The sequence below is a fragment of the Solea senegalensis genome, linkage group LG21, assembly GCF_019176455.1.
Source record: "Solea senegalensis isolate Sse05_10M linkage group LG21, IFAPA_SoseM_1, whole genome shotgun sequence".
Lineage (NCBI taxonomy): Eukaryota > Metazoa > Chordata > Actinopteri > Pleuronectiformes > Soleidae > Solea > Solea senegalensis.
In genome coordinates, this window is record NC_058040.1 from 13,281,472 (window position 1) to 13,305,291 (window position 23,820).

The window sequence follows — 23,820 nt, forward strand, 5'->3', positions numbered from 1 at the left end:
ATCCAGATTGGGACAGCAGATGATGGTGAAGATGATGATGAGGATGTGCTCCAGTCAGACAATTCAGTCGACCAATCAATGCTGGCCAAAGGTAGGGTGCAAACATTGCTCCTTTCATTTCCTCTCCTTTAATAGACTCATTAAATGAGATGGAAAACATGTATATAGGATTATGATTGCACATATTTACTCTAATGTGTGTCTGAGTCTGTGTATGCGCCATTTAGAGTATTTGGGCCTTGTGCACAGCTGCCTGCGAGTCTCTGCACTGTAGGTATTTATGCTAGCAATTTCATTTTGTGATCATGCTGAAAACATCTATGTGGAGATGAAAGAGCCTGTTTACCACCACACAGGCGGGAGCCATAAACAGGCGCATATATGCAAATATAGGCATGCATTCACTCAAACTGGAAGCAACAGGTCATGGAACACGCCTGTGAAAACTGACAATCAGTGCACAAGTAAACTATAGAGTCTTCCACAGTGAGAATCGAGGTATATGAAGGTTCTATCTTTAGGTAACGAGCCACGCTGTTAGCTCTTGCATCTCTTTTGGAGGCAGTGTATTTAATTACAATATGAAACACTATTGCCACTTCATATCAAATAGCTTTGTGCGGACAGCTCTCTGTTAGCCTGTGTGTCCGACTGTTTCTCTGTCAATATTGTATTTGGCATCACGTCCAGTCTGTTTGTCTTCCAGTGTGTTTATGTCTACATTTGTTTTACACAAAGTTTTCCATATTCTGTTAAGTCTTTGTCCATTCCTCTCCAACCCCCTCCTTCAGTCTTTCCTTTTCTGATTGAGCCTGTTTTTTTAATACTTTTTTATACAACAAAGAATCTTTATCATTTGTTTATTCCTTCCGTTACAGCCTCGTTTGCCCCCATCTGTTTTGCCATTAAGGCGAAGGAGAATGATTGGCTACCACTGGAGAAGAACAGAGTCCGGTTAGACGATGACTCGGATGACGACAAGGTCTAGTTCGTGTTTCTTTTTGGCGTTGATATGAAACTGACCTGTAACACATTTTATCACCACTCAAACAAACATAGTCACTAATTTATATATCTGATTAAAGGTGTTGGAGGGGGAAGGACCGGAAGCTGTGATGGGTGGAGCTGAGTTGACTGACAGGGATCTGCTGTCAGTCAGTGCGCCAGAGGAGAAGAGACCCACCCTCAGTTTGGAGGAGTTGGAGGCAAAACAAGGTAACATTATCTAATCATACGAAAGGATTGTTAGTAATACTTTCTATGACTACGTTATTATCTTACATGATCTACTATCTATATTAAGACTCTTCTCTCCCTATTTCCGTCTGTCACTCATCTGCCTTTCAAGCTTTCAAGTTGACAGAACGTTAATATGCCCTGACATCTGTCGATCGTTACGACAGAGCCTATTTCTGTCCCTCTGTTCCAGCTGCTCTATTTTTCCTCCTGTCTTTTTTTTTTCCTCGGGTAGCTTTAATGTAGGTTGGCTAAAATTGCATTGTGTGTCTCAGCATCAGCAAATACGTGCGGGACGAGACATCATCTGTCACACCTATTGGCTGCTGTTACTTTGTTACTTTGTGAAAGGGCAGGAAATGGAGCAAAAACAAAAGACTGAAGAGATAAGATGAATAAATCCACTGTCTGAATTATGCATTTCTCCACCATGCAGTAAATGTTCAGGCAGTGTAGTACAATAAACCACAGTCATACATCTCTCCAAAGGCTTAATGGAGACGTATTCTCTCTGTCTCCTGCTTTTGTCCTGTCATGGACATAGAATATTACACACTGGGTCTTTTTTTGTTTTTCTTCAAGTAAAACCAAAAAAAGTACAAATGCATACACAGACAAATATACACACCCTGCAAGAAGTTTACCATTCATAGTGATGCCATTGAAAATCTGACACAAATATCCCTTTAAAGAGATGGAGAAAAAAATTGTTTTTTCAAGGTTTCAAGAGTATTTCTTTTAATTATTTATATATTCCTTTGTAATACTGGCTATTCATTTCAAAATCAATAAGCTTTCTTTTCTACTTGCTGGAAGCTTCTATATTTGAAGATGATTGATTGCATCTTGTTGTACAACATGCTCCGAACCATGCAGCTGCTCCCCGTGGAGAGCTCCACCGTCCTCTTCCACGCCTCTTTGAGCGACATTTTTCCACATCTCTTTTCACTTCACCGACATTAAGCAAATGCCATTGTAATTTGGAAATACCAATAGTTCCACTGGACTCTACCCAAGACATTATCCATCTGCTGTTCATCGAATAAATGAAAACCAATAGCTTTATTTTCGTCTCTGTCATCTGCTTCCGTTGCTTAAAAGAATTATCGCTGTCTGTGAAATGATCAGTGCTAATGAGTCATTGATTACGCTCCCTTTCACTCGGTGATGAAATTTTCTTTGGCATCATAATCCAAAACAAACAAACAAACAAATGAATTAAGTATAATTTAACCATTTTGCTCTTCAATTAATACATTTGGTGCCAGAAATTGTTGATGTATCACATACATCTGTGAAAACTCCATGTGGATTGCTTTGTCTGACAGGTCTCATGTAGTGTACTACATAAATGTGATTCACTTTGCTGAAATTATCTGAAGCTCTCAGTAGCTGCTGAACTGGACATTTAAGTAAATTCACCCTCATTGTATTAAAGCTGCAGTGTCTAAACCTAGGTCATTTTTGTTGTTGTTGTTATTCTGCCTCTCTTTGGTCTGTGTGATGGATGGAATCAACCTCTGAAACTTCTCATGGGCACTTCTTTGTGTTTTCAGCCATAACCCACCCCCACTAAACCCTCCATGTAATCAGCATTGTGTGAACTCATTTGACAGTGGTTTTGAAAGTAATGGCAATCGAGGTCTTGACTTTGAATAAGAAATGATTATGTATTTTTAATAACAGTTAAAAGTGGGGTGTTTGTGCTATGTTTTTGAAAGGTTTCCTCTCCAATTTCTCCCGGCTTTTGGTTGAAGCTGTGATATTTTCTACTTGGAGTTAGGAGACTACGCTTGTCGCTCTTGGTTAAGCTTGTAGGCTTTTAAATAATTTAAATTTCAGTATTTGATGAGGTCTTGAAGGACGGATCAAAGGTGCAGTATTCTCATTTAAAGTCCAGAAAGCTGGCTCTAAATTGGAGCCTAAAAAGATGGACAGACAAGACAGACATGACAAATATGCTACTCCCCAGCAACAAGAAGCCTGACTGGTTTGGTTGAGGTCCAGTGGAAGCGTCTCAGAGTATAATGGTGTCTCTCAGCCTTAAGAAATGGCCAGAGAAAGAGGCTGAAAAGGCCTAATAAATAGCAGACTGAATTGGCTTTGCTGTGTGGCTAAGTGGTTGTCAGTCAGCAGGCCTACTCTGATCAGATAGCTGGAGAATCAGTGGCACACAGCAGAGCCATAATCTGCACTGATGGGCTGGAAAACAGCCACACTTGGTTAATAAGGTTTCCAGCAATATGTACACGAATAGTTGAGACTGCAAACATTTCCTTGTAGCAGTTTAGTAATAGTGCATCAAGACTGTTTCTATATATGTGGAGATGATATGTAGTGGGACTTTTTTGCTGGATTAATCATGAATATTTTCAGTTTATCTCTGTGTCATGTTGTTGTTGTGCAAAAATGCAAACCAGCTGGTTGCACTTAACACAAACAAAATAACACATTCTTTTAAAATGTCAACTTTAAACCCACAGGACATAAAATTGCATTAGAATTGTCCCACACAGATGGATCTATGTCCAATCTGTCTGTACACTGGGTCTCAGACGGTGTAGGACTGTATTATCCCACTGTCTGGGATACAATTTGCTTCTGCTCCACTTGACTGTTCTCCTCACTTTACCCAAATATGATTTGCCTTGGGATCCGGGCAGTTTTTATCCCTGAAAAGATAACAGTATCCCTAGTGGTTGCATAACTTAAACTTGCATGTTTTCCAAAAGCATTTGCTTTATTATTGTCTTGTCTTTTCTTTCGCTGTCTCACTTGTTCTATTATTCTCTATGCCCCGACGCATTCCTGGGCTCTCCTAACCCATCAACTCCAACCCTTCTCTGTCATGTCACATCTTTTTCTCATCGCTCAAAAACTCTGCAAATCTTCCACCCCCACTGACACGAAACTGTCTGTCTCTTTTTGTCTACGTACGTTTCCTCCATCTTTGCTTTTTCTCAATGTCATGTAGTAGCAAAGACTCATTCAGGCCTTGACATTTAGGGCATGAAATTGTAGCAGGTGGAAACACAGGAAAAATACCAGTCATCACCGTATTTTGGTGTGACAGTGAGTACAGAAATGGCTGTGATCATCATGTAATCCTTCCTTATTTTTCACTTTTTGTCCTTTTTCTTTTCTTGACTCCTCTGTGTCCCTCTGTCTCTAAATGTCTTTTTTTTTTGTTCCTTCCTGACTTCCATTGACTATGAAATTGACATTGAGTGCCCTTTATTTCCTATTCATCCAACCATCTCTTTCTTGTTGTCCCCAGCCAAGCAGAAACTGGAGGATCGCCTAGCAGCTGCAGCCAGAGAGAAGCTGGCCCAGGCGTCTAAGGAGTCAAAAGAGAAACAGCTACAGGCTGAGAGAAAGAGGAAGGCGGCACTATTCCTTCAGACCCTTCGTAGCCCCTCAGCAGAAGACCCTGAGGCCAAGAGACTTGAGCTGGACCCGTCTGTACAGCTTGAGGTAAATGATTGGTTGATAATTGTCATCGCAAAGTTGGTGCAAAGTTTTCCTTCATTATTATTATTAATACTTTTAGATATGCATGCTCTTGTGTATGTGACAGTGAAATCATGTGCCTCCAATATCACTGAAGTCCAGCTGTGAGTCTGTGTCATCTGAAATCAGGTCCCAGAGTGTCGTTCCCCCGTGTGTTGTAAGGATACAAATTTAATTAGCAGTTGACACCATAGGGAAGATATTGTGTCCTTAAGATGTGCATTTGCCAAAGGTCAGGCGAAGCGCAAATTATAATGTAAATGCCACCGCATTATCTGGATTGTAGACGATGATTGTGCTATTTTGTGCCATGTAATTTAAGTTCACCTCACAAGGACCCCATCTTTGCATTCTTTGACTGTGTAGTTTCAATCAAGGAAAACACTTTGTTGTTTAGCCAGCATTAATGACTAAGTCTAAGCAAGCATATTTGAACTAACATAAGTCCCCGATGACACCTCACTTGCATATGTTATTATTATTGAGCTACTGCTGTCTTTATTTAACTCTGTGCAATGCTCAGTTCAGCCCAAAGAAGTTAAGTGTTTGTGTATCTTAACACAGCTGTTTCCAACAAGACCAGCCAAGCAATTTGTGGTGGTAGAGGACAATCTTCCTAATATGATTTGAAATTGTCTGTTGCCTTTCAGTGATTATTATAATACAATACCATGCACCCCCCAGACTATTTTGACAACTATATTTACACGGTAAAATGCTCAGAGCGAAATGTGGGCATGGAAAACTAACTGCCAAATCAACCCGTGTTATCAAGGCAGTTAAAAACTGAATCACAGAAGAAAAATGAGATTTTCCCCTCACCAACTCCATTGTTAACAGAAGATAATTCAGTTTCTCCCAATTTTACTATTCTTCTTCTCATGGAGCCGTTGTAATAATGCAATTTTTTAAAAGCCCTTGAGAACAAACAATGCAGAAATACCTCAAAGTGTAGACTTCATGATCATTTGATATGTAGATCTTATCGCCATTTGATGGCTCTTGTTTATCAGATGCTCCTCATGTAAAGTATGTGGAACTGGACTACTGCCTGTTGGGCTTGGTTGCAGTCGGCAGCCTTCCTTTATTATTGCACCAGTTCTGTTGCTCTTCTCTAGATATTTATAGGAGTTTAAGTAAAGTAGGACGTTGTTAACTCAAAATTAGTTTTAACAATGGGGAACTGACGCTATGAAGGGACTATGATCAGCTCAGTTTTATAACACAATATCACCCACCACCAGCTAGGTTGCAAATATAACATATATATGTGTGTGTATCTGACCTGTTAGAGAACATACAGTTGTGAGTGTACGATTCCAGAAATTTGCATATAGCAATTGAAATAAGTCGATTTTTTTGAGTTAGTTTGAAAGTTTCCAGAGGTCAGGTTGAGATATGAGAAGCTCAGTGGGTAGTGACTTAATGAGAATTCTGCTATCGGAGGGCATGAAGGGGTATGGAATCAAAGTACAAGTCGGATAAATAGGACAGTGCGAGTCTGTGTAATGATTTGTTCTTTCAAAGAAACACTTTGAAGAACACATGTTACCTGAAGTTGTAAGCGAGTGAAGGGAGCTCAGAAAAGACTTCCGTTGATTAAAAGGTTTTGTATTTTTGTTGGTGTAGTTTTAGTGAATATTCTGGTATTCTACTTTTAGAGTTGTTTGATGTGCAGGCATGAATACTAGCTATACGTCTTTGTAGAGTTGTCAAAATGAGCTGACATTTGTCGGACATTGGGGTCTCTACATAAATATTCTTCAGGGAAATGGCAGTACAGTTACAGAGAGGGCTACAGTGCTCAGGAGTGGTTAGTGCCACTGCTGAGAGCAACAGTTGACTGAGTAGTAATTATGTGAAGTAGTTTAAAAGAGTGTTTTCACAGAGGCCATCACTGATGGACTTTACAAAAATGAATTGCTGTAGAACCAGTAATCGATATCCTTTTGAGCACGAGGCAGCCTCACCAGTTATGTGTTTTATATTGGACATTTAATGCAGCGTTGGACTGCCTCCAGGAAACTTAATTTGAGCTGCATGGTGTATGGAACAGCAGCAGCGGTGATTGGCACATGCAGGCGCTTGGTCAGGCAGCTCTTGAGGGGGCTGTGATTGTGATTAAAAGACGATTGCGAAATCCGGCTGAATGTCCAGATTTATTTTTAGCAGTATAATCTACTTTTTCGTTGACGCTTTTCATGGGGCCTTTACTCGTGCTGTGTGCTTCTTCCACCTTGCCTGCGCACCAGAATGTCTCAACATACTGGGAAACACAGAGACAGGAACTTTCTTTGATCATAATTATTGACACTTAAGTCCTTTTCCCCCCCCCATGTCCCTTTCAGAAATTCAAAGATGTTTGACTTTGTGTTTGGGGAGTGTTATGTCTTCTGTCTGTGTATATATACAGTTCTTTTGCACAATGTAGGAAGTTGACATACAACCTGAGACCAACCTGTTGAATTTCATCACATTTATAGCACGACAAACTCTATATAGTGTGTATATATAGTAGTCTGCTCGGGCTTTAGACTAACACTTTTGTGCTTGCAGCTTTATCACTGCAATGGATTTTTCTCCCTCCTCTCTTCCTCCTCCTCCTCCTCCTCTCTTTACCCTGGGAATGTAACTTTTTGTTGTCACTGTCCAGACTTCCATATCTTAGCAGAACAGGTGTGAGGGGGCACCAGTTTTCTGGGCCCATTGTTGGAAAAGCTTCCCATATGGCAGTCCTTATTTTAATCCAAACCTCTCTCCCCATCATTTCATTATCTCTGCCTGAGCCCAGACACCAGATAGTGTGCAAACAGAAAGGTGTAATAAATATTCGTCCTTTCTCTACTTCCCTGCCTGTCTTAACAAACATATTGTCTTCTCCTATGAGCACTTTGTCTTGCCCATTTCATGCCTCTTAAGTCTTTACTTCATCTGCCTCCTTCTTTCATCATCATACTTAAACTCATTAGTATCGTGTCCTTCCATCTCTCCTTTTATGCTCCACTCATTTTGTATAAACCTTAGCAGATCGTTTGAGAGTGGGAGTTATTGATTGGCGGACACTGAAGTGTTGGAGAGGTAAATTGAGTTTAAACTTGATTATGACAGTTACAAACCCCTCATTTCCTTCCACGGCGTCCCCGGTCATCACCATTACCATTTATGTCAATATTAGCTTTTAAGTGAGGCCATTTGATTGCTCAAAGTACCGTGAATGCCAACACACATAATGCATCGTGTGTGGCCCAGAGAGCAAGCTAAGGCCTAGTCCTGGAAGATGGCATGTGACCTTGAAAGATTTAGCATCATATATAATCCCCTGATGGACCATGGCTCCATCTTTTCAATGTGAATCAAGCAGCAGACCAATCTAATATAAGCAGAGAGACCCTCACTGGAGTAATTAGAGGCACTTTGCAGCTGACAGTTGTAACTCAGTATGTAGCCAGATGGCTGAACTGTGTCGTATAACTCACACCATCTTCTAATCAGCTGAGTAAGGGAAGAATATGTGTAATCATTTCCCAAGAGATTGAAGGACTTTCCCTGAGCCATCTACTTATAATTTATAAGAAAAAGATCTTATTTACTGTTGCTCCAACCCAAATTGGAGGTACATCTTTATTTTGTTAATATCCAGAATGAATCAAATATGGATAATGGTTTATTTGTGATGATAAATGTTTGCGGTTTTAAAAGTGGGTAGGGTCGGGTCACGCTTATGCTGTTTGGCGCAGTGCTGCTTCGCTTCCGCTTGCCTGTGGTTCCGTTCGTGCTGAGTAGTTCAGTAGTGATGACCTCTCATGGAGTTCGCTCTCTTTTGAATATCCTTGTGTTCTCTGAGCACTGAGTTGTACATGTACATGTTTGTATACCAGCAGACGACCTGGTATAACCTCAAGCAACCACCCAGAGATATTTACTGTCTTTTTTTTTTTTGCTGTAAATGGGACAATTGACAACATTTACATCACATGAAAGGGCTGCCTGGGACATTAAAGTCACATGCTGTTTATTCTTTCAACCACATCAAGCAAATTCAGTATTGGTATTATTATTTTATTTTTGGGTAGCTTTTATTTATTGCACGGTCAATCTTGTGCCTCCGCTGCCTCTCCTTATTGATTGTCCAAAAATGCACTTACATATATTTAGTATTTGGGAAATTGTGCAATGTTCCTGATGTCAGACCAAGACTTGACTGTTTAAAAAAGCTGCTCAGTTTATTTCTTTCCAAAAAGAAAGTGTCCTGCATCCAAATGTAAAAAAATGTGGCATTCACTGATTTATGTGTCCTCTGTGTTGTCTTCATTATACTTTTGTCTCTAGATGCAAGAAGCCCTTTCTGTTCTCTCTGACCTTGTGCCGTCCCAGATGTCCTCTGCACCACCGGCATATGTTCAAGATCAAAAGTCCTCCACGGAGAACCAAGGGTCCTATCGCAGCAGGGAGGCCCCATCCTCCTCATCCTCTCACAGAAGAGCAGAGCGAGACAGAGACAGGGACAGAGACAGAGACAGGGATAGAGATAGGGATAGAGATAGGGATAGAGACAGAGATAGAGATAGAGACAGGGATAGGGAAAAAGAAAGAGATAGGGACAGAGACAGAGATAAAGATAGAGATAGGAACAAAGGAAGGGACAAAGAGAAAAAGAAGAAAAAACACAAGAGGAGGTCCAGGTCAAGGTCAAAGTCAAAGTCTAAGAGCAAACACTCCCTTCCCAGTGCCTACAGGAGATCACGCAGGTCCCGGTAAGTTATTGTTCCCCGTCTGTCATTTTTAATTCATGTGCTTTTTTTTATGTGTGAAAGAAAACAACAAAAAATTACTTTTGTGTGAAACTACAGCTTTGAAATGAAGACGGCGGGTTGTAAATCTATTTTATAACAGAGATGAGAGAGACAAAATGTCTACAGTGTTAGTTTCTCCTGTTTGACACGTGTACATCAATTAACAATTTAGCTTTTTATGAAAAAATAAAACCATTTCAGGTCTTTTATGGGATCATTGAATGTGCATGTCTGTATTTATGCAAGTTATGAAGAAAATGACAACTTGCAGGCAGTGTAGCAAGTAAATCTAACTTTACCTTGTTTTATTCAACATCACCGCTGACTCACTAACTTGATATAGTTGTCATTCCATTACTTATGAAAATTGAGATTTCTACTCCCATTCTCTTCACAAACAATATAAATGGCCTGCTACTGGTATTAGTTAAATAATGTGATAGGCTGAAAATGCAATGATTATTTGGCCAGTGCACAAAAGCACTTGAAAAGAAAATAATAAGAAGGACATGTACTTGCTTATTCATCCGTTTATGCCTATAAGTTATGTTTTCTCTAACTTTTCCTGCCTTTTTTAAAATGGTAAGTGAGATTATATTGGGAGAGATAAAAATAAATGAGAAAATCAAATGTTGAAATTTGACTGCATCAGGCTGAACTAAACAATATTGACCAGACATCTCTGCTTTGCCACCGCTGCATGGGCCGACATCACCTTGACTGCCCTTTACTTGCCGGGTCTATTTCATGTTTATAAATTACTGCACATGGTCTGCATAGGAACCAGTGTGAGAAAACAAATTTAGCCCTTTGTGACAAAGACATTTGAGGAGTGCATTAACTTCTAAATTATCACTAATATTTTATGCCGCTTTCTATTTAGGGCCATTTGTGTAATCAGTGTTTATGCATTATAAGCCCTTATGGTGTTATGTTCAAAGTAATTCACAGAGTGCTGATTCATGTTTTTGTCCTGTGGCTCTACATATATACCCTCTTATGTATTATTCTAATAGTATGCCTTAATGTAGAATATGTGACATTCTCGGTTGTTATGGTTAATGTGATGTTCTTCAGACTTTGCTTAAGGCCTCATTGGCTTTTCTTTGTTTTAAACTGAAACTCCATGACTCACTCGCTCACCTTCACATTAGCTCTCCGTCATTGTCTTATCGCTCTCTTTTCACACTCCCCTGCTCTTGTTGTTCATTTCAAATGCATCGGCTCATCTTTCAATTCAGCAATTTAATGGCTTCTTCCCACCTCGCACTTCTCTCGGTCTTCCCATGTCTGACCAGATCCCGCTCACACTCCCCGGGGAGAAGAGACAGGAGGAGTAGCTCATCAGAGAGGAGACGCGGAGAGAGGGAGCGGGACTGTTATCACCCCAGCAGCAGTGCGCCCGGGGGGCATTCGAGATCCAGGTAAGTCTAACAGCAGGTGGCATCGGCAGCCTGTGATCAGAGGAAGGAGTCATGGGTCTTCATATAGTACAACTGCATTCATTTCACCTCTGAAAACATCAATTATTACCCGTTCAACAAAGAGAGCACTCACACTGCCACAGTAGGGTGCTGAGAATTTTTTTTTCATATTTTTCATTTGGTTGTTACTACCATACAGTATATTATGTATATCTAATATTAATGTAATCATGTTTTACACTACCATTAATTCTGCCTTTAGTCAGCATACCTATATGAAACACACTTAATCCCCAAATGACCACTGAGGGAAACTGTAATGGACAGCTTCTTGCATAAATTTCAATTCAATTAGGGTTTTGCTGAACATACAACCCTGGCCTTCACGGAATATTACTCTGAAGTGTTACTGTCTGAATAGGAAATCTCAGACTTCTTCTGTTCCCCGTTTGCCTCTGACTCCCAGGTCTCCTAAAGACAAAAAGAGGAGCGCCTTGTCTTCAGGACAGATGCACACTGTTGGTGCTTCTGTCTCTCCGTATTCTTCACCCGGCAGAGTTCTGTCTCGATCAGCTAGTCCTGCCTCCAGCCTGGCCCATTCCAGGTAACCCACCACAAACGGTTTAGAGTGCGTTCCCTGGTACAACTGCAAAATCTCCTCCCTCAAGAAACAAAGAGTCACGAGTAAAGCTTTGCTGTAAAACTTGACAAATGACAAGACAGTTTACAATGATGGGTCTTATTTTCAGCAATAGATTTCTGCCCCAAAGTCTGTAAATATTACATCTTTCAGTATCCAAACAGTGCTTCAGCAGCCGATTCAAACGAAAACAACTATGTCCTGTCGCTTGCTTTCTTGTGTTTGAAAGCTTCTGACAAAATCAAACCATGTTTTTTCCGTTATTTTGTCATGGAGTGTAAAGAATTCACACTATCCGTCATCAGGACAGAACACAGACCCCCTCCTCAGCTGCCATTCTCTAACCACCTGTCGTTGTACAGTATTTTAAATATATAGTAATAAAAAAAGAGCTTTTATTCAGTGGAGCTCATCTTTTCTCCTTTTCCTCCCTCCCTCTCTGTCACTTGTTATCACACACGCCTCCACTGTGACCCGGTCTTAAGCCTTTGATTGATCCAAATTGCAGTCTGTGTTCTTGAGACTGCAGTAACACCAGTATAAGATTAAAAAGCATGTAAATGTTTTTTTAAATTATATTTTTGTCTGTTCTTACTTGAATGCCAGCTGTCAAGCTTGCAATTCACAGAGAGCGAGAGACTATGAACCCAACATGGAATATTACTTCTAAAGCCAAGAAACATTTCATTGTTTTATTTTATAAACTTTAGAGTCATCATTTTTCTTTCGTTTAGTATGACCCCACTTGTAAGTCACTTCTTGGTGCCATTGTGTCGTATGCCGTGTATCCATCATGCTACGGCACAGTTTGGCTTGGGTCAGGCTTGCGTTTCGTCTGAACCATACCTTTACTTAGTCGGTGTGGCGTGGGCTGCGCCCGATGACTCGCAAGGGAGTGACATTTTTCTTGTCGTACCATACCATTTTACTCTAGGTCCCCAAGGGATTTGGGGTTGGTTTAAACTCCAAACGTACTACATGGTAATATTTCCCTGTCGCATTAACCCCTAAAGTGAAATATAGTGATTGGAAAACATACTATTTATGTTACTAAATGAAAATCAAAGAGTGGCAGTTATTGTTGCCCGTGTGCCATGAGAAAAAACTGCAGTATCATCCAAAACTTGTCAAAGAAACAGCCGTAATACCAGCTTTGTTAATATGAAAGTGGATAAAACAAAGCTTGAGCCTTGCCCACAGTGTCTGAGGAATTCTAAATCCGCTATGAATGGAAAATACACGAAGCATTAAATCTAAAGAGTCAATAATATATTGGCTTAGAGCCAATATCTTTTAGCTTCGGGGTCCTGAAGTGAAATGGCATTCATAGCGAGAACATAATCTCCTCCGGTGTCAGGCCGTCGCCAGTTGCAGTTTAAAATGATATCCGACAAAGTAACAAAGCGGTATACGTTTACGGTTGAACGCTACGGGGCAAAATGTGGAGTCGCATGGAAATTAACTCGCAGCTGAACCTCTCCCGTCTCCGTCTGTCCTCAAATAAAATGTACGTCTATTGTACCACAGTGGCTAAAGCGGGACAAGCCCCTTTTAAAGTTTTCCTCTGTACCTATCGACAGATAAAGCGCAATCATTACGGCAGACATAACAAACAAAAAGCACCTACTGTACTTCACTGAACCAGATTAGCTGGAATTCATTTGTGGCAAGAGCCAATCCGAGCTGATATTAGATGAGAGGCAGGTGCAAATTTAAAACGCTTTAAATTTAGTTGGAACGGGTTACAAGAAAATACAGAAAGTCCATCAATAAAGGAAAGAAGTTCGAAGAGGATGCCTTAAACATGTCGTCCCTTGAGTAGTGACACTACTGATTGGATGGACGTCAAATGGCAAAAAGTCATCATTTTGTATCAAATTTTCACTTCACTGTGAAGTCAGGGCCATCATTCAGAGCCAAAACTCAGAAAAGAAGTAGTCTACAATTGCAATCTTTCACATTTCTAGACGTGCTGTTTTTCGATCAGCCACAAAATGAGAATCATTCTCAGTGGAGATTAATTTTGTCACTGTAATTAAAAGAGGTTTTTCATTGTTTCACAGGCAGCCCTCCAATAAACAGACTGAAAACTTGCGCTACTTAAATCAGAATATAACACATCATGTACTATTTATGGTCTTAAGTAGTGCTGCTTCGTGACAGTTTTGTTTTTTTGTGTTACGTGATCAGTGACGCTCCATTTGCTTTACACAATAATCCCAAATTATTACAATAAACGAGGTGTGACACCCAAGATTTACTGATTTACAGAGGCACACGCGTTTCCCCCAGTAGACTGAAACCTGAACACGATGTTTCCTTTCACCTGTTCAATCAGCTTTATGAACACTTTTTGCTTTTTCTTTCTATTTTAAAAGTCCTTTGATAGATTATGAAATGTAAAATAGAGGAGACATTAAAAGCTTTATACATCGTCGTGGGAGTTGAATTTGAGGCCTGCTCTTTTTTTGTTTGTCTGCATGATTAAACACTTGGCTGCTTTTGACAGGATGTTTTGGTTCAGTTATAAATGTTCACAGTTCAGATTTCTTCTCAGTCTTTTCCCACTCCCCTCCTCTGTCCTCCCCTGCACTTAATGCGTGTCCAGCTTTGAACTTTTCAGATTGTATAAATATTGTATACTGTATTCACTCATGTTAACACGACTGGCTCTTCTCTCTCGCTCATCTCCACAGGGGCGGTTCTCAGGAGAAAGACAAGGCGGTGTCCTCATCCATAGTATCCTCTGTTCAGTCCAAAATAACTCAGGTATTGTTCTACACTTTTATCCCAGATTTGACCTCTGTTGACCTTTAACAGCCTGTCAAGTACGTCACTGACTTAACTCTCACTTCAACCTTCAAAGGTCTGACATAAAAATGGTGTTTACGTTCACACAGAACATACCGCCGATCAATCTATGATCTAGATAAAGCAAGTGTTGTGGTGTCACAATGTACCTCAAAGAGCTCATTATGGCCCAAACCTTGTGAAGCAGTCATAAAAAAAATATATATAACTACCTACTTTTTGCCTATATAGTGCTTTGTTTTGTTATGTAATCACAAGGTTGCGTGTGACAATTTAAATGTGCTTTTCGTGGAAGTATGGAACACTTTATTCCTTTTAACGTGAGCTCCTAACAACCAGATGGGAACAGAGTGTCTGAATAAACGGTACACACTCATTAGTCTCAATGTAACCTTTCTCGCACCTCGCCAATAAAGTACAACCTCGGTACACTTACTCGCTGCTTTACCATCTGTAATATGCAATTTATCACGGCGCTTTCGGGAGTGCACTAGATTTTAATGCCTGCTCGCATACACGTACGCATTCTGTACGAAAAGTGCACACAGTACAATTTGCCCCCCAAAAAAAATAAAGAAAAGGCTTGAGACTTAATGGACTGATGAAAGGAGAAACATGTGAGATTACTAGATCACTGGGTTCCTTGTGAGAGAACAGAACACAGAACAAACCAACAAAAAGCTCCAAATATGTAATGTTTTCCGCTGCAGTTCAATGAGTTCTCAATCTCAACTCTGTACCTTATGAAAATATATTTGGTTCTTATATTTCTATTATTTTACATTTATGTCATTTTTTTGTTTGTCTCTTGTGAATGGGCTCTACGTGCCTTAAATTGCCTCCTCAGGGACAAATACATTTCTAAGAATCTTGAATGAGTAATTGTTAAGGTAAAAAATAATTAGAAATGTTTAATTGTACCTCGTTATTTTTTTATTTATTGCAACTGGAAACAATCCCAGACAAGTTTCAAAATCGGTAACCTTGACGCAAGCCAACATGCTTCTGTCTCAGTGTTGTTATATATATATATATATATATACTCTAAATTGTCTGTAGGTGAGAGAGAGATATTTGTAAAGATGTCTGCTTTTCACGGCGTTAAATGATGTATTTACAACTTTTATTTTGTAAGAACCAGGACGCAAGTGTAAGCTTTCATTTTAAAGATCCCACAAATCCTACAAAGAAAATGCAGTATAGGAGCAGTTATCTTTACAAGAAAACGAGTGTTACACTTGATTTCGGAAGAAGCTGCGGCGTGAGCCAGAATGTGAGAAGCAACTGGGACTGCAGCTAATGGAGGTCAGCAGAGTGTGAATGCAGAAGCAACACTCGCTGTTACTGTGAACAGTGGTACAACTTATACTGAGATTCAACGAGTTTGGATCCTATTCTCTCTTTGGCCTTTGTCAGCTGTGTGTGTGTGTGTGTGGGAGAGAGAGAGTGTGACTGTGCGCTTCAGAATGAGTTTCTGCGACACACGTCTCGATGCTTCTCTCAAGGAAACAAAAGCTCTCTCTTCTTTCCCATTATCTCGGCTCTTTTCCTGCCTTCATCTTTCCACACGTTAACAAAAGTGGGGTCCTAAAAACACTCTGTTAGCAACACGCACAGATTCACCACCTCTGAATATTTATACCCCCCCATCTGTGATGTTTTACGCACACATCGTGAATAATTCAGCACATCCTCATCTGCCTAATGTTCTTATCTTTCCTGAGGGCGCTGTGTTGCTATTTGCCTCATCCTGTCTCTTATTTTTTCCTAATGTTTGTCTTTGTTCCTGTGTCATCTGTCTCCTTCGCTCCTCCGCTTTATACGTTTGAAGTAGTTGGCTGTGTTCGGTGTGTACTCCGTGCACTCTGGGATAGATTAGATTTCAGACCTGTGACGATGTCTTAAAAAGAGACAAGTGAGCAAATATGTGTGCGGTTTTCAGATGGGGAAATAAAGCTCCTGGTGGTGTTGGATGTTGTCGTGTTGTGTAATCTCTCGGCTGTACATCGTTATCAACTGATATTCACCTTATTTACCGTCCCAAAGCCTATCGGCAAATAAGATGGTGTGATGCAGATAATTACCTGGGTTGTGTACGCTGAAAAACATTCTTTTAATTGAATAAGTAGTCAAATAAAGCGGCTCCAAAAGTGTTGTTTTTCTGGGGCAAATGAAGTGTGCATGATTGGTTTGTGATGTAAACATCTGAGAGACTTTAAAGTAGTGTGTCATTGCCCTGGAAGAACAGCATTAGCACTGGTCCCGAAGGTGCCACATTAATAACTGTTGAATGTTTGAGTGTGGGTGTGTGAAACCGTAATATTAGATAGTTTTAGCTTTGACAACGTAAGTCAAATGTACAAGTTAAGAAAAGGGCACAAATCAATCATGGGGTTAATTGGGGTTTTCTTTTCAGGCCGTCACTGCTGTCTGGGTCTCTGTGATAAGCCTTTGTTTTTTTTTCTTTTCCCACTGAATCTTTTCTCTGAGAAAAAAAAAAATCTCCAGCGTATCATCTCTTCAGTGCAACAGTTGCAACAGACTTAAAGTAGTCGAGGAGAGTGAGGTGGACTGAGAGTTGCCGTAAAACAGCCTCCAATTTTAATGTCCTTTTAAGATGGAGGCGTAACATTAAGCACATTTAGCTTTACAGGAAATCCACCAGTGAAGTTCACCACAATAGATTTAAATGCAGAGGTTGGTTGGTTTTATGTTTTTTTACAAAAAGTTTGAATAATATGCTCTAAGTCTATATTAGGTATCCCTATTAATTTGAGTGTTTTTACCATGTAGTTCCAGATAGAGAGTTCAGTGTGTTTGTACCTGACAGATGCTACAACTGTGTCACAGCGAAAGAGATAAATATAGAGTGTTTGTGCTAACGGCAGAGCTAACGGAGATCCTGTGAAGTTTGAAAACTATTATAAGTATGGAAAACTGATGGGATATCATAATGAAACTGTGTCAGGACAAAATTAAACGAGGACACGCCGCTCAACAGCAGCAGCAGTTTACAGGAGGAGATTCATGTACCGTTTAAGGCTGCAATGATTTATCGATTACTTTCTTAAAAGTGAATATTACCTGAACGAAGACATCATTAAGACTTGAGTCATTTCCATTTGTGGACAAAACAAGACATTCGAAAAACACTCTTGTTGACTCTCTGGCATTTTACGGACCAAACGTTCACTCGATTAATTGAGGAAATATTCGCAGATTAATTGGTTGCAGCCCGAGTACGGTTGGACGTTTAATTCACGAGCTGTTGTGAAGATTAGTCAGCAGAAATAAAATGCTGAAGCACAACCAGGTATCTTCAGCACTTTTAAAAATGGTGAGTGCAGCAATTGCTTCTGACCCTGTCGGTAATATACGGCTGCAAGCTCCACCCCAATTATCCCTCAACTATCCGGAGGTACTGCACCAAGAGCAGGGCCCTAAATACAGCCCTGTTCCTCCGTTTAGTTTCTAGTTAGAAACACACATAGCTCCTGGGAAAGACGCTAGTTCCTGTGGTGGAAACATGTCTTAAAATAACTCTTCAACTCTTCAACTGTTCCAGGTGTGACGGCTTTGTGATATAATCTGCGCTGTTATTCTGTGACAATAATTCAAGTGCATTTGAGCCTTTATCCACTGAGTCGACAATAATCTGAAGCGGTATTTGTCACTTTCTGTGAACGCACAGTGTAAGGGGAAAATGGCCTCTGAGTGATTTGATGTGACGGCTCCTTCCCTCTGTGATTACCGCCGTTAATTTGTCTCATCTGTCAGGAAAGCTCAAGGGGGTCGGTATTTGTCCGTGTGCGTTTGAATCACTCTCGGTATGCAAATCAACGCTTCCCATTCAGCTATACGGGCATTTGCCCCCTCGTCAGCAAACATCTGCATTTTTACCCAGAGAAGGAGGGAGGGAGAGAGAGAGAGAGAGAGAGGGAGAGAGAGCTAACAATTGTACTTTGGAAGCTCACCATTATATTCTTTCTGAACTCCACTTTTTTTTGTAACTTCAGCCTTCTTTTCTCCCCCTCATCATTAATTACTTACATAATGGATCTTATGTTTGCTACTGAGCAGGTCAGCGGCTAAAAGTACGGAGTCACCACCTGTAGATACTTCTCATGTGTGAACTTTCTAAATGTATGCGTGTTCCTAACATTTCCTGCAAGTCCCCCCCCCAATGAAACTTCTGTTTAAATCAGCTGACCAAACTGCAGGCTTCAAATCTTCTACATTAAATTTGGTTTTCAGCTGTTTTTTCCAGTTTCTTCCAGACATTTATTGCTACTTCAGTATTGTCAAATAAGGAAGAAGCATCAATATATTTCTGCTTCTTGAAACCCATCTCTACTGTTTGATACAGAACTCATGCTGTTTTTACTCCTTTACCTCCATACGTCATGTGCTTTGAGTGGCACTTGCGGACCGCCATATTTTCTGTGTTGCTATGAGTGGCACTGCATGACCTCCATACGGTCGTCAGCCTCTGATTACCTGCACTTGAGGGTTGTCTTCAAGAGCCTGAGCCAAGCCCCGCCCTCTTTCTCTCTCTCTCTCAACTAGCAGTGACAACTCCCTTCCTTTAAATGAACATTCAAAGATTATTTCTAACAATAGTATAGATTATTGTACCGATTTTGACACTTGGGACTCCTGTATGTTGCTTTCCCTGAGCCAGGGTTGTAATATATTGGGGGCTAAAGATAAAGGAGTGGTGCCTGCAATGGTACATACATGTCATCCTCACATAATACAGGTCAAACAACATATTAGAATGGATCGGATGCCTGATTTTCTTTCTGTGGACATGAAAAACAGAAAACTTTTACAAATGTCTCCTTACTTTCCCTTGGCGGCGATGCAGTCGTTGGGAGAAAAGCAAAACGGCACAAAACAAAAGTAAAAGCATCCAGTAACGAAATTAAATCACATTCAAAGCAAGGTTACCAACAGGTGTTTGAGACTCTTAATTTGATTAAATGTGACAGACGTCCTGTTTAATTAAGCTGTGACAAACTGGGAATAAGAAAAAATACAGCATTAACCAAATCACTTTCAGAAATTACCTGAAAAGAAATTAAATCATTTGCTTGTAGCTTTTCCCCTCAGTAATTCTAATGCACCGCGTTAGTCCCCGGCACAGATGTGAATTTTAGATCAACTAGCCTTTTTTTCTTTCATAGCAGTTTTTTATTTGAGGAGTTGAATCCAAAGTTGCAACTTTTCAATGTAAACAAATGCCTGTTACTATTGTCAAATGGGTTCACACTTGACTCTCTGTTTCTCAGTAACGCAGCATTGTTTTTGCGTCTGTGGTGACACGGAGAGACAGCTACGCTCGTCATGTGAGACTACAGCGAACTTTAGGTCAAGGAATTCATCCCAGTTCTCTGAAACCTGAGCAAGGTTGTGAGATATGAACGTTGAAAGATTACATTTGAAATATGGACCTAGAATTGTCCTTTCTGAAAGCTTTGCTGTGAGGCAAGTCTAGTCGGGTAGTGACACTAGCAGTGATTCGGACCTTCGTCACCTTGGCAGCTGCTTTTCTCCCACTGCAATTTGCAAGTTTGTCACCACTGCCAGTGTTATCAGTCGTTACCCACAATGCATCGGTAAGACTGGGCTCTCAGTTAAATTGTTCAGGCCGTGCATTCTTACCGGTTAATCACCTGTCTCTCCTCTCTTTTCAGGATCTTATGGCCAAAGTGAGAGCCATGCTCGCCACCTCCAAGACCTTCCAGCCTCCCCAGTCATAAAAAAAAGGACACAGTGTTGTCTTTCTTCGTCACGACAGCCTCAGCCAATCAGTGAGCCTCGTTCTCCAATTTTCCTGGAGATGTAACGTGTTCTGGATCCCGTTTCCTCCTGTGGTCATTTGATTGACTACCTTTTCATCTGCATTTGAACAACGACAGGTTGAGTTTGGCCGCTGTAGGTCTCCCGAAGCAGGAACACCCGGCCTGAGACATTGAGTCAGCCCGTTGACGTATTTTAGTGCAGCGAGACTTAAATAATCAATTATATTTTGCATCATGTTTGGAGCCGCTGTCCCACAGCCGTTCTCTTCAGCATTACGTAAAGCTGCCGGAGGTCTGTATTCTCCCCTTCTATGAAGGGTTGCGTTGTTTTGAACATTTAATTTCCTCCCCCTCCGTCTGCTGTTTTCTTCCCTTTTTATTTCCTCCACCCACCCGCCTCCTCTCTTCTGCGCCTCATGCAGCCGCTCGGAAAGCCATTTTAAATTTTTATTCTGCCCCTCAAACTCTAAATGCGTGGCCTTTTTTGTTGTCGTCTCTGGTTTGTACTGTAATAGCTCTAATGTGGAAGTACTTTCTACTCCAAAATGGTAAATAAAATTTCAATTATGATTTACTTGTGGCTACGACTTTTACATTTATCAAGGACATTTTGGTTTTTCCGGACTATTTTCTCCATTTCGATGGACTGTGTGTTGTAATGAAGTTTGAATCTCGACAACAGACTCAACCACTCGATATGTCTTCCCGTCTCATCGCTGTCCTTAATTTTCTGTACACTGATAAGATGAAGTTTTGTTTACCCCAAGCCTTCACCTCCATTTACTGTGCCAGGTTTAGTGTTCCAGTAGCAGCACTGCTGATAATCTCAACAAATATAACATTTGATCAGCTGATATCCTCTGGTCGTCTGCTGCTGCTCCTTCACTGAGGTATAGAAATTGTTAAGTCGACCTCAGGCAGAGTACAAGCTCATAAGAGATTAAATGTTCAGACAGATAACCCTTTTAAAGCCATACAGAACCTTTAAGCAATCAATAAATTGTCAAAATCAATTCTGAAGTAAACAAGCAGCCAATGAAAGAAGACTCTAAAGTAGGTGAAATACTAAAATTATTTTCTGAGAAGCAAAAAACAAGCAAGCAGAACAGAAATTAAGATACAGACAAAATGGAGAGAGGAAACCTGGCTGACAGTCAAGAAATCTCCTTGCCAACCTGACTTCACACACTTACTAACTGCTTATTCTCTGTAATAAAAAGCCCAGTGTGGTCTTTTCTCCATCTTCTTTTTGTTTTTTTTTGTTTTAAAAACCATCAAAAACACTCTTGACTGCTCTGTTGACCCGGAGCATGGTCCAAACCTCCTCTCACTACAGCAATAGTCAGATCTCCTTTTCACCATCAGGGAAACTGCGCGAGAACATTGCACACATCAACAGAGTTAAGAACTGCTCCGAGCCTCGGGCCATGAAGATGCTGAATATTTCTTTCCCTCTAACAAACATAAGCAGCTGACACAAACACTGGCTGCAGCTGATGTTGTTCTTATTTTTCCCAACAATATATCGCCTCACTCTTCATGAGCTATATGGCAAAAGTCACAGTATCATCTTATAGATACGGCAGCAAAACACATTCTGGTCGTTTTTTTGGGTCAAAGTGATTGTATTAGGACATAAAATGAACCTGACTGGAAATCAAGGAAACATGTTAAATGAAATACTGGCTGATTTAAAGGTAAAGAAGTCAAAGGGTTTGCACTTGTACCTTCCAGATTATTAGGTACAGAGGATGTCTTCTATGTTTAGTGCATTCAGAGATGGTATTCACATTCTCTACAACTGCCATTCTCTGTAAATAGAGATGGTTTTGTGTGAAAATCACAGACGACCAGCAGTTTCTGAAAATATCAGACAAGCCCGTCTGGCACCAAAAACCATCACCCATCCCAAGTCTCCGTTTGACGGTAGCTCATTGGTAGAAAGAGTCATCTTTCACCTCAAATGTTGTGGTTTCAGTTCCTGGCTCTGCTCGTCTACATACCCGATGTGTCCTTGGGTAAGACATTTAACCCCATGCTGTTCCTGACAGCTGCCTGCGAATAGGTATAAAAGAGGAGAGAATACAAAGTAAGATTGTAGTGTAAAGCAGCTTTGAGTCATTAAAAACTACCACTTAATACAAACCATTTACCATTTCTTTCACATTCTGTATGCCTGAATGCATAGTGTTGCTGCCATGTGATTGGCTGATCAGTGTAGTTAAGACTAAAACATACAGCGGAGCATGTTTGAAGCACTGCAGGTGCTCTTTGCCATTTAGTGCCAGACCTGCTGAAGCCCATGACATACTCTACAATAGTGATTTTTTTCTGTTATTGCATTCCTCCTCTTTTCTTCTTACCTTTTGAGCAAAAGGGCTGAATCTGAGGGTGAAAAGCAAGGTATAGGAAGGTATAGCATAGCGAGTTATAGGAATGCTGGCGCAAGCCAACAACAGCCTAACATCTGACAGCACTTTCATTTATACCTGGTTTCTTTGAGGGGCGACCTGTGAGACTCTATTGATTCCACACACTGGCCTGTTAGATAAGTGCAGAGCCTTTTCAGTGTGTTTTTCAAGTGTTGGATCCAAGTAAACAACTAAAGTCAGAAATAGAGCAGAGTCATGGACAGAGATACGAGTCTCCACTTTTTACTCTTATGAGATGTGGTAACATGTAACCAGGGGCGGCTGGTCCATAGTAGGTGACAGTGCACCGCCCTCCTTAAGCCACACGAAAGAATGAGACAAAAAACAGTTTATTTTGCCGGTCTAAGTCTTAATAATATTGTCCAATCAGCAGCCTGAATATCGCTGGGACGTTCAGCATCCTGAGTTCCCCCCCAAAAAAAAAAAAAGCCGCGCAGGCAGAGATTCTTTTTTTCAAATTTTGGACCCTACAATTCATTTCAATGGGCTCCGGGAGGGCTCGCCCCAACGTGATTTCGTCATACGCACTGACGCATCACGGAGACCTCTCGACCTCCCACGGCCGAGCGGAAATGGCCTAATGCCGGCGGAAACGGAAATGCCTCCGTTCGCTTCTCTGTAAGTTGTGCTAACTTTACCAGCGCTTAATTGCCGATTTCATCATGGAAGAAAAACTATAAACAACTTTCTGTCACTGAAAAAAAAGCCGTTTCATAGAAGAAAAGCTTCGGCTTATATAACTCGGACCTGACCAGCCGAACGTCGCCATAAAACAGCAAATGAAGGACAGGAGCTGGTATGAGAAGGAGTGGCTAACTGGTTGCACTCAGACCAGTGCCATGTTTGGTTTTCCCTGCCTCCTCTTTCAGATGCTGGACACTGAACAAGCCTGGATTCAGACAGGTAATACAGACTTAAAACATTTCTCTGAATAATAATAATGAACACAAACAGGGATACAAGGATAAATAAATGCTATGCTAACAAAGGAGTGATATAGAAGGCAAAATTCAAATGCCTGAAAACACAGAAAAAAACTTTTTGTTCATAAAACAGAAGATGGGACAGTTGTGTATTTGGATGTGTCTGTGCATAAACAAAGTATAACCATTCACATGTTTTATTTTATTTTATTTTATTTAACCTTTATTTAACAGGGGCTCTGGCAGG

At 40.6% G+C, this 23,820-nt stretch overlaps 1 protein-coding gene across 3 annotated transcripts in view; it reads left to right on the forward strand.

Moving 5' to 3' along the window:
- LOC122758167 (splicing factor SWAP) overlaps positions 1–20,792 on the forward strand; it is a 37,332-nt gene extending 16,540 nt beyond the window's left edge. For 2 of the 3 annotated variants that reach the window (XM_044012127.1, XM_044012130.1), the window contains exons 11-19: positions 7–91; positions 879–982; positions 1,086–1,215; positions 4,514–4,710; positions 9,076–9,500; positions 10,838–10,963; positions 11,430–11,567; positions 14,300–14,372; positions 20,111–20,792. In XM_044012127.1, the coding sequence (XP_043868062.1) occupies positions 7–91; positions 879–982; positions 1,086–1,215; positions 4,514–4,710; positions 9,076–9,500; positions 10,838–10,963; positions 11,430–11,567; positions 14,300–14,372; positions 20,111–20,176 (1,344 nt within the window). In that variant the 3' untranslated portion in view covers positions 20,177–20,792. The remainder of the gene's footprint in view (positions 1–6; positions 92–878; positions 983–1,085; positions 1,216–4,513; positions 4,711–9,075; positions 9,501–10,837; positions 10,964–11,429; positions 11,568–14,299; positions 14,373–20,110) is intronic. The other variant, XM_044012129.1, reaches the window with a different exon arrangement.
- Positions 20,793–23,820: the final 3,028 nt, after the last annotated feature.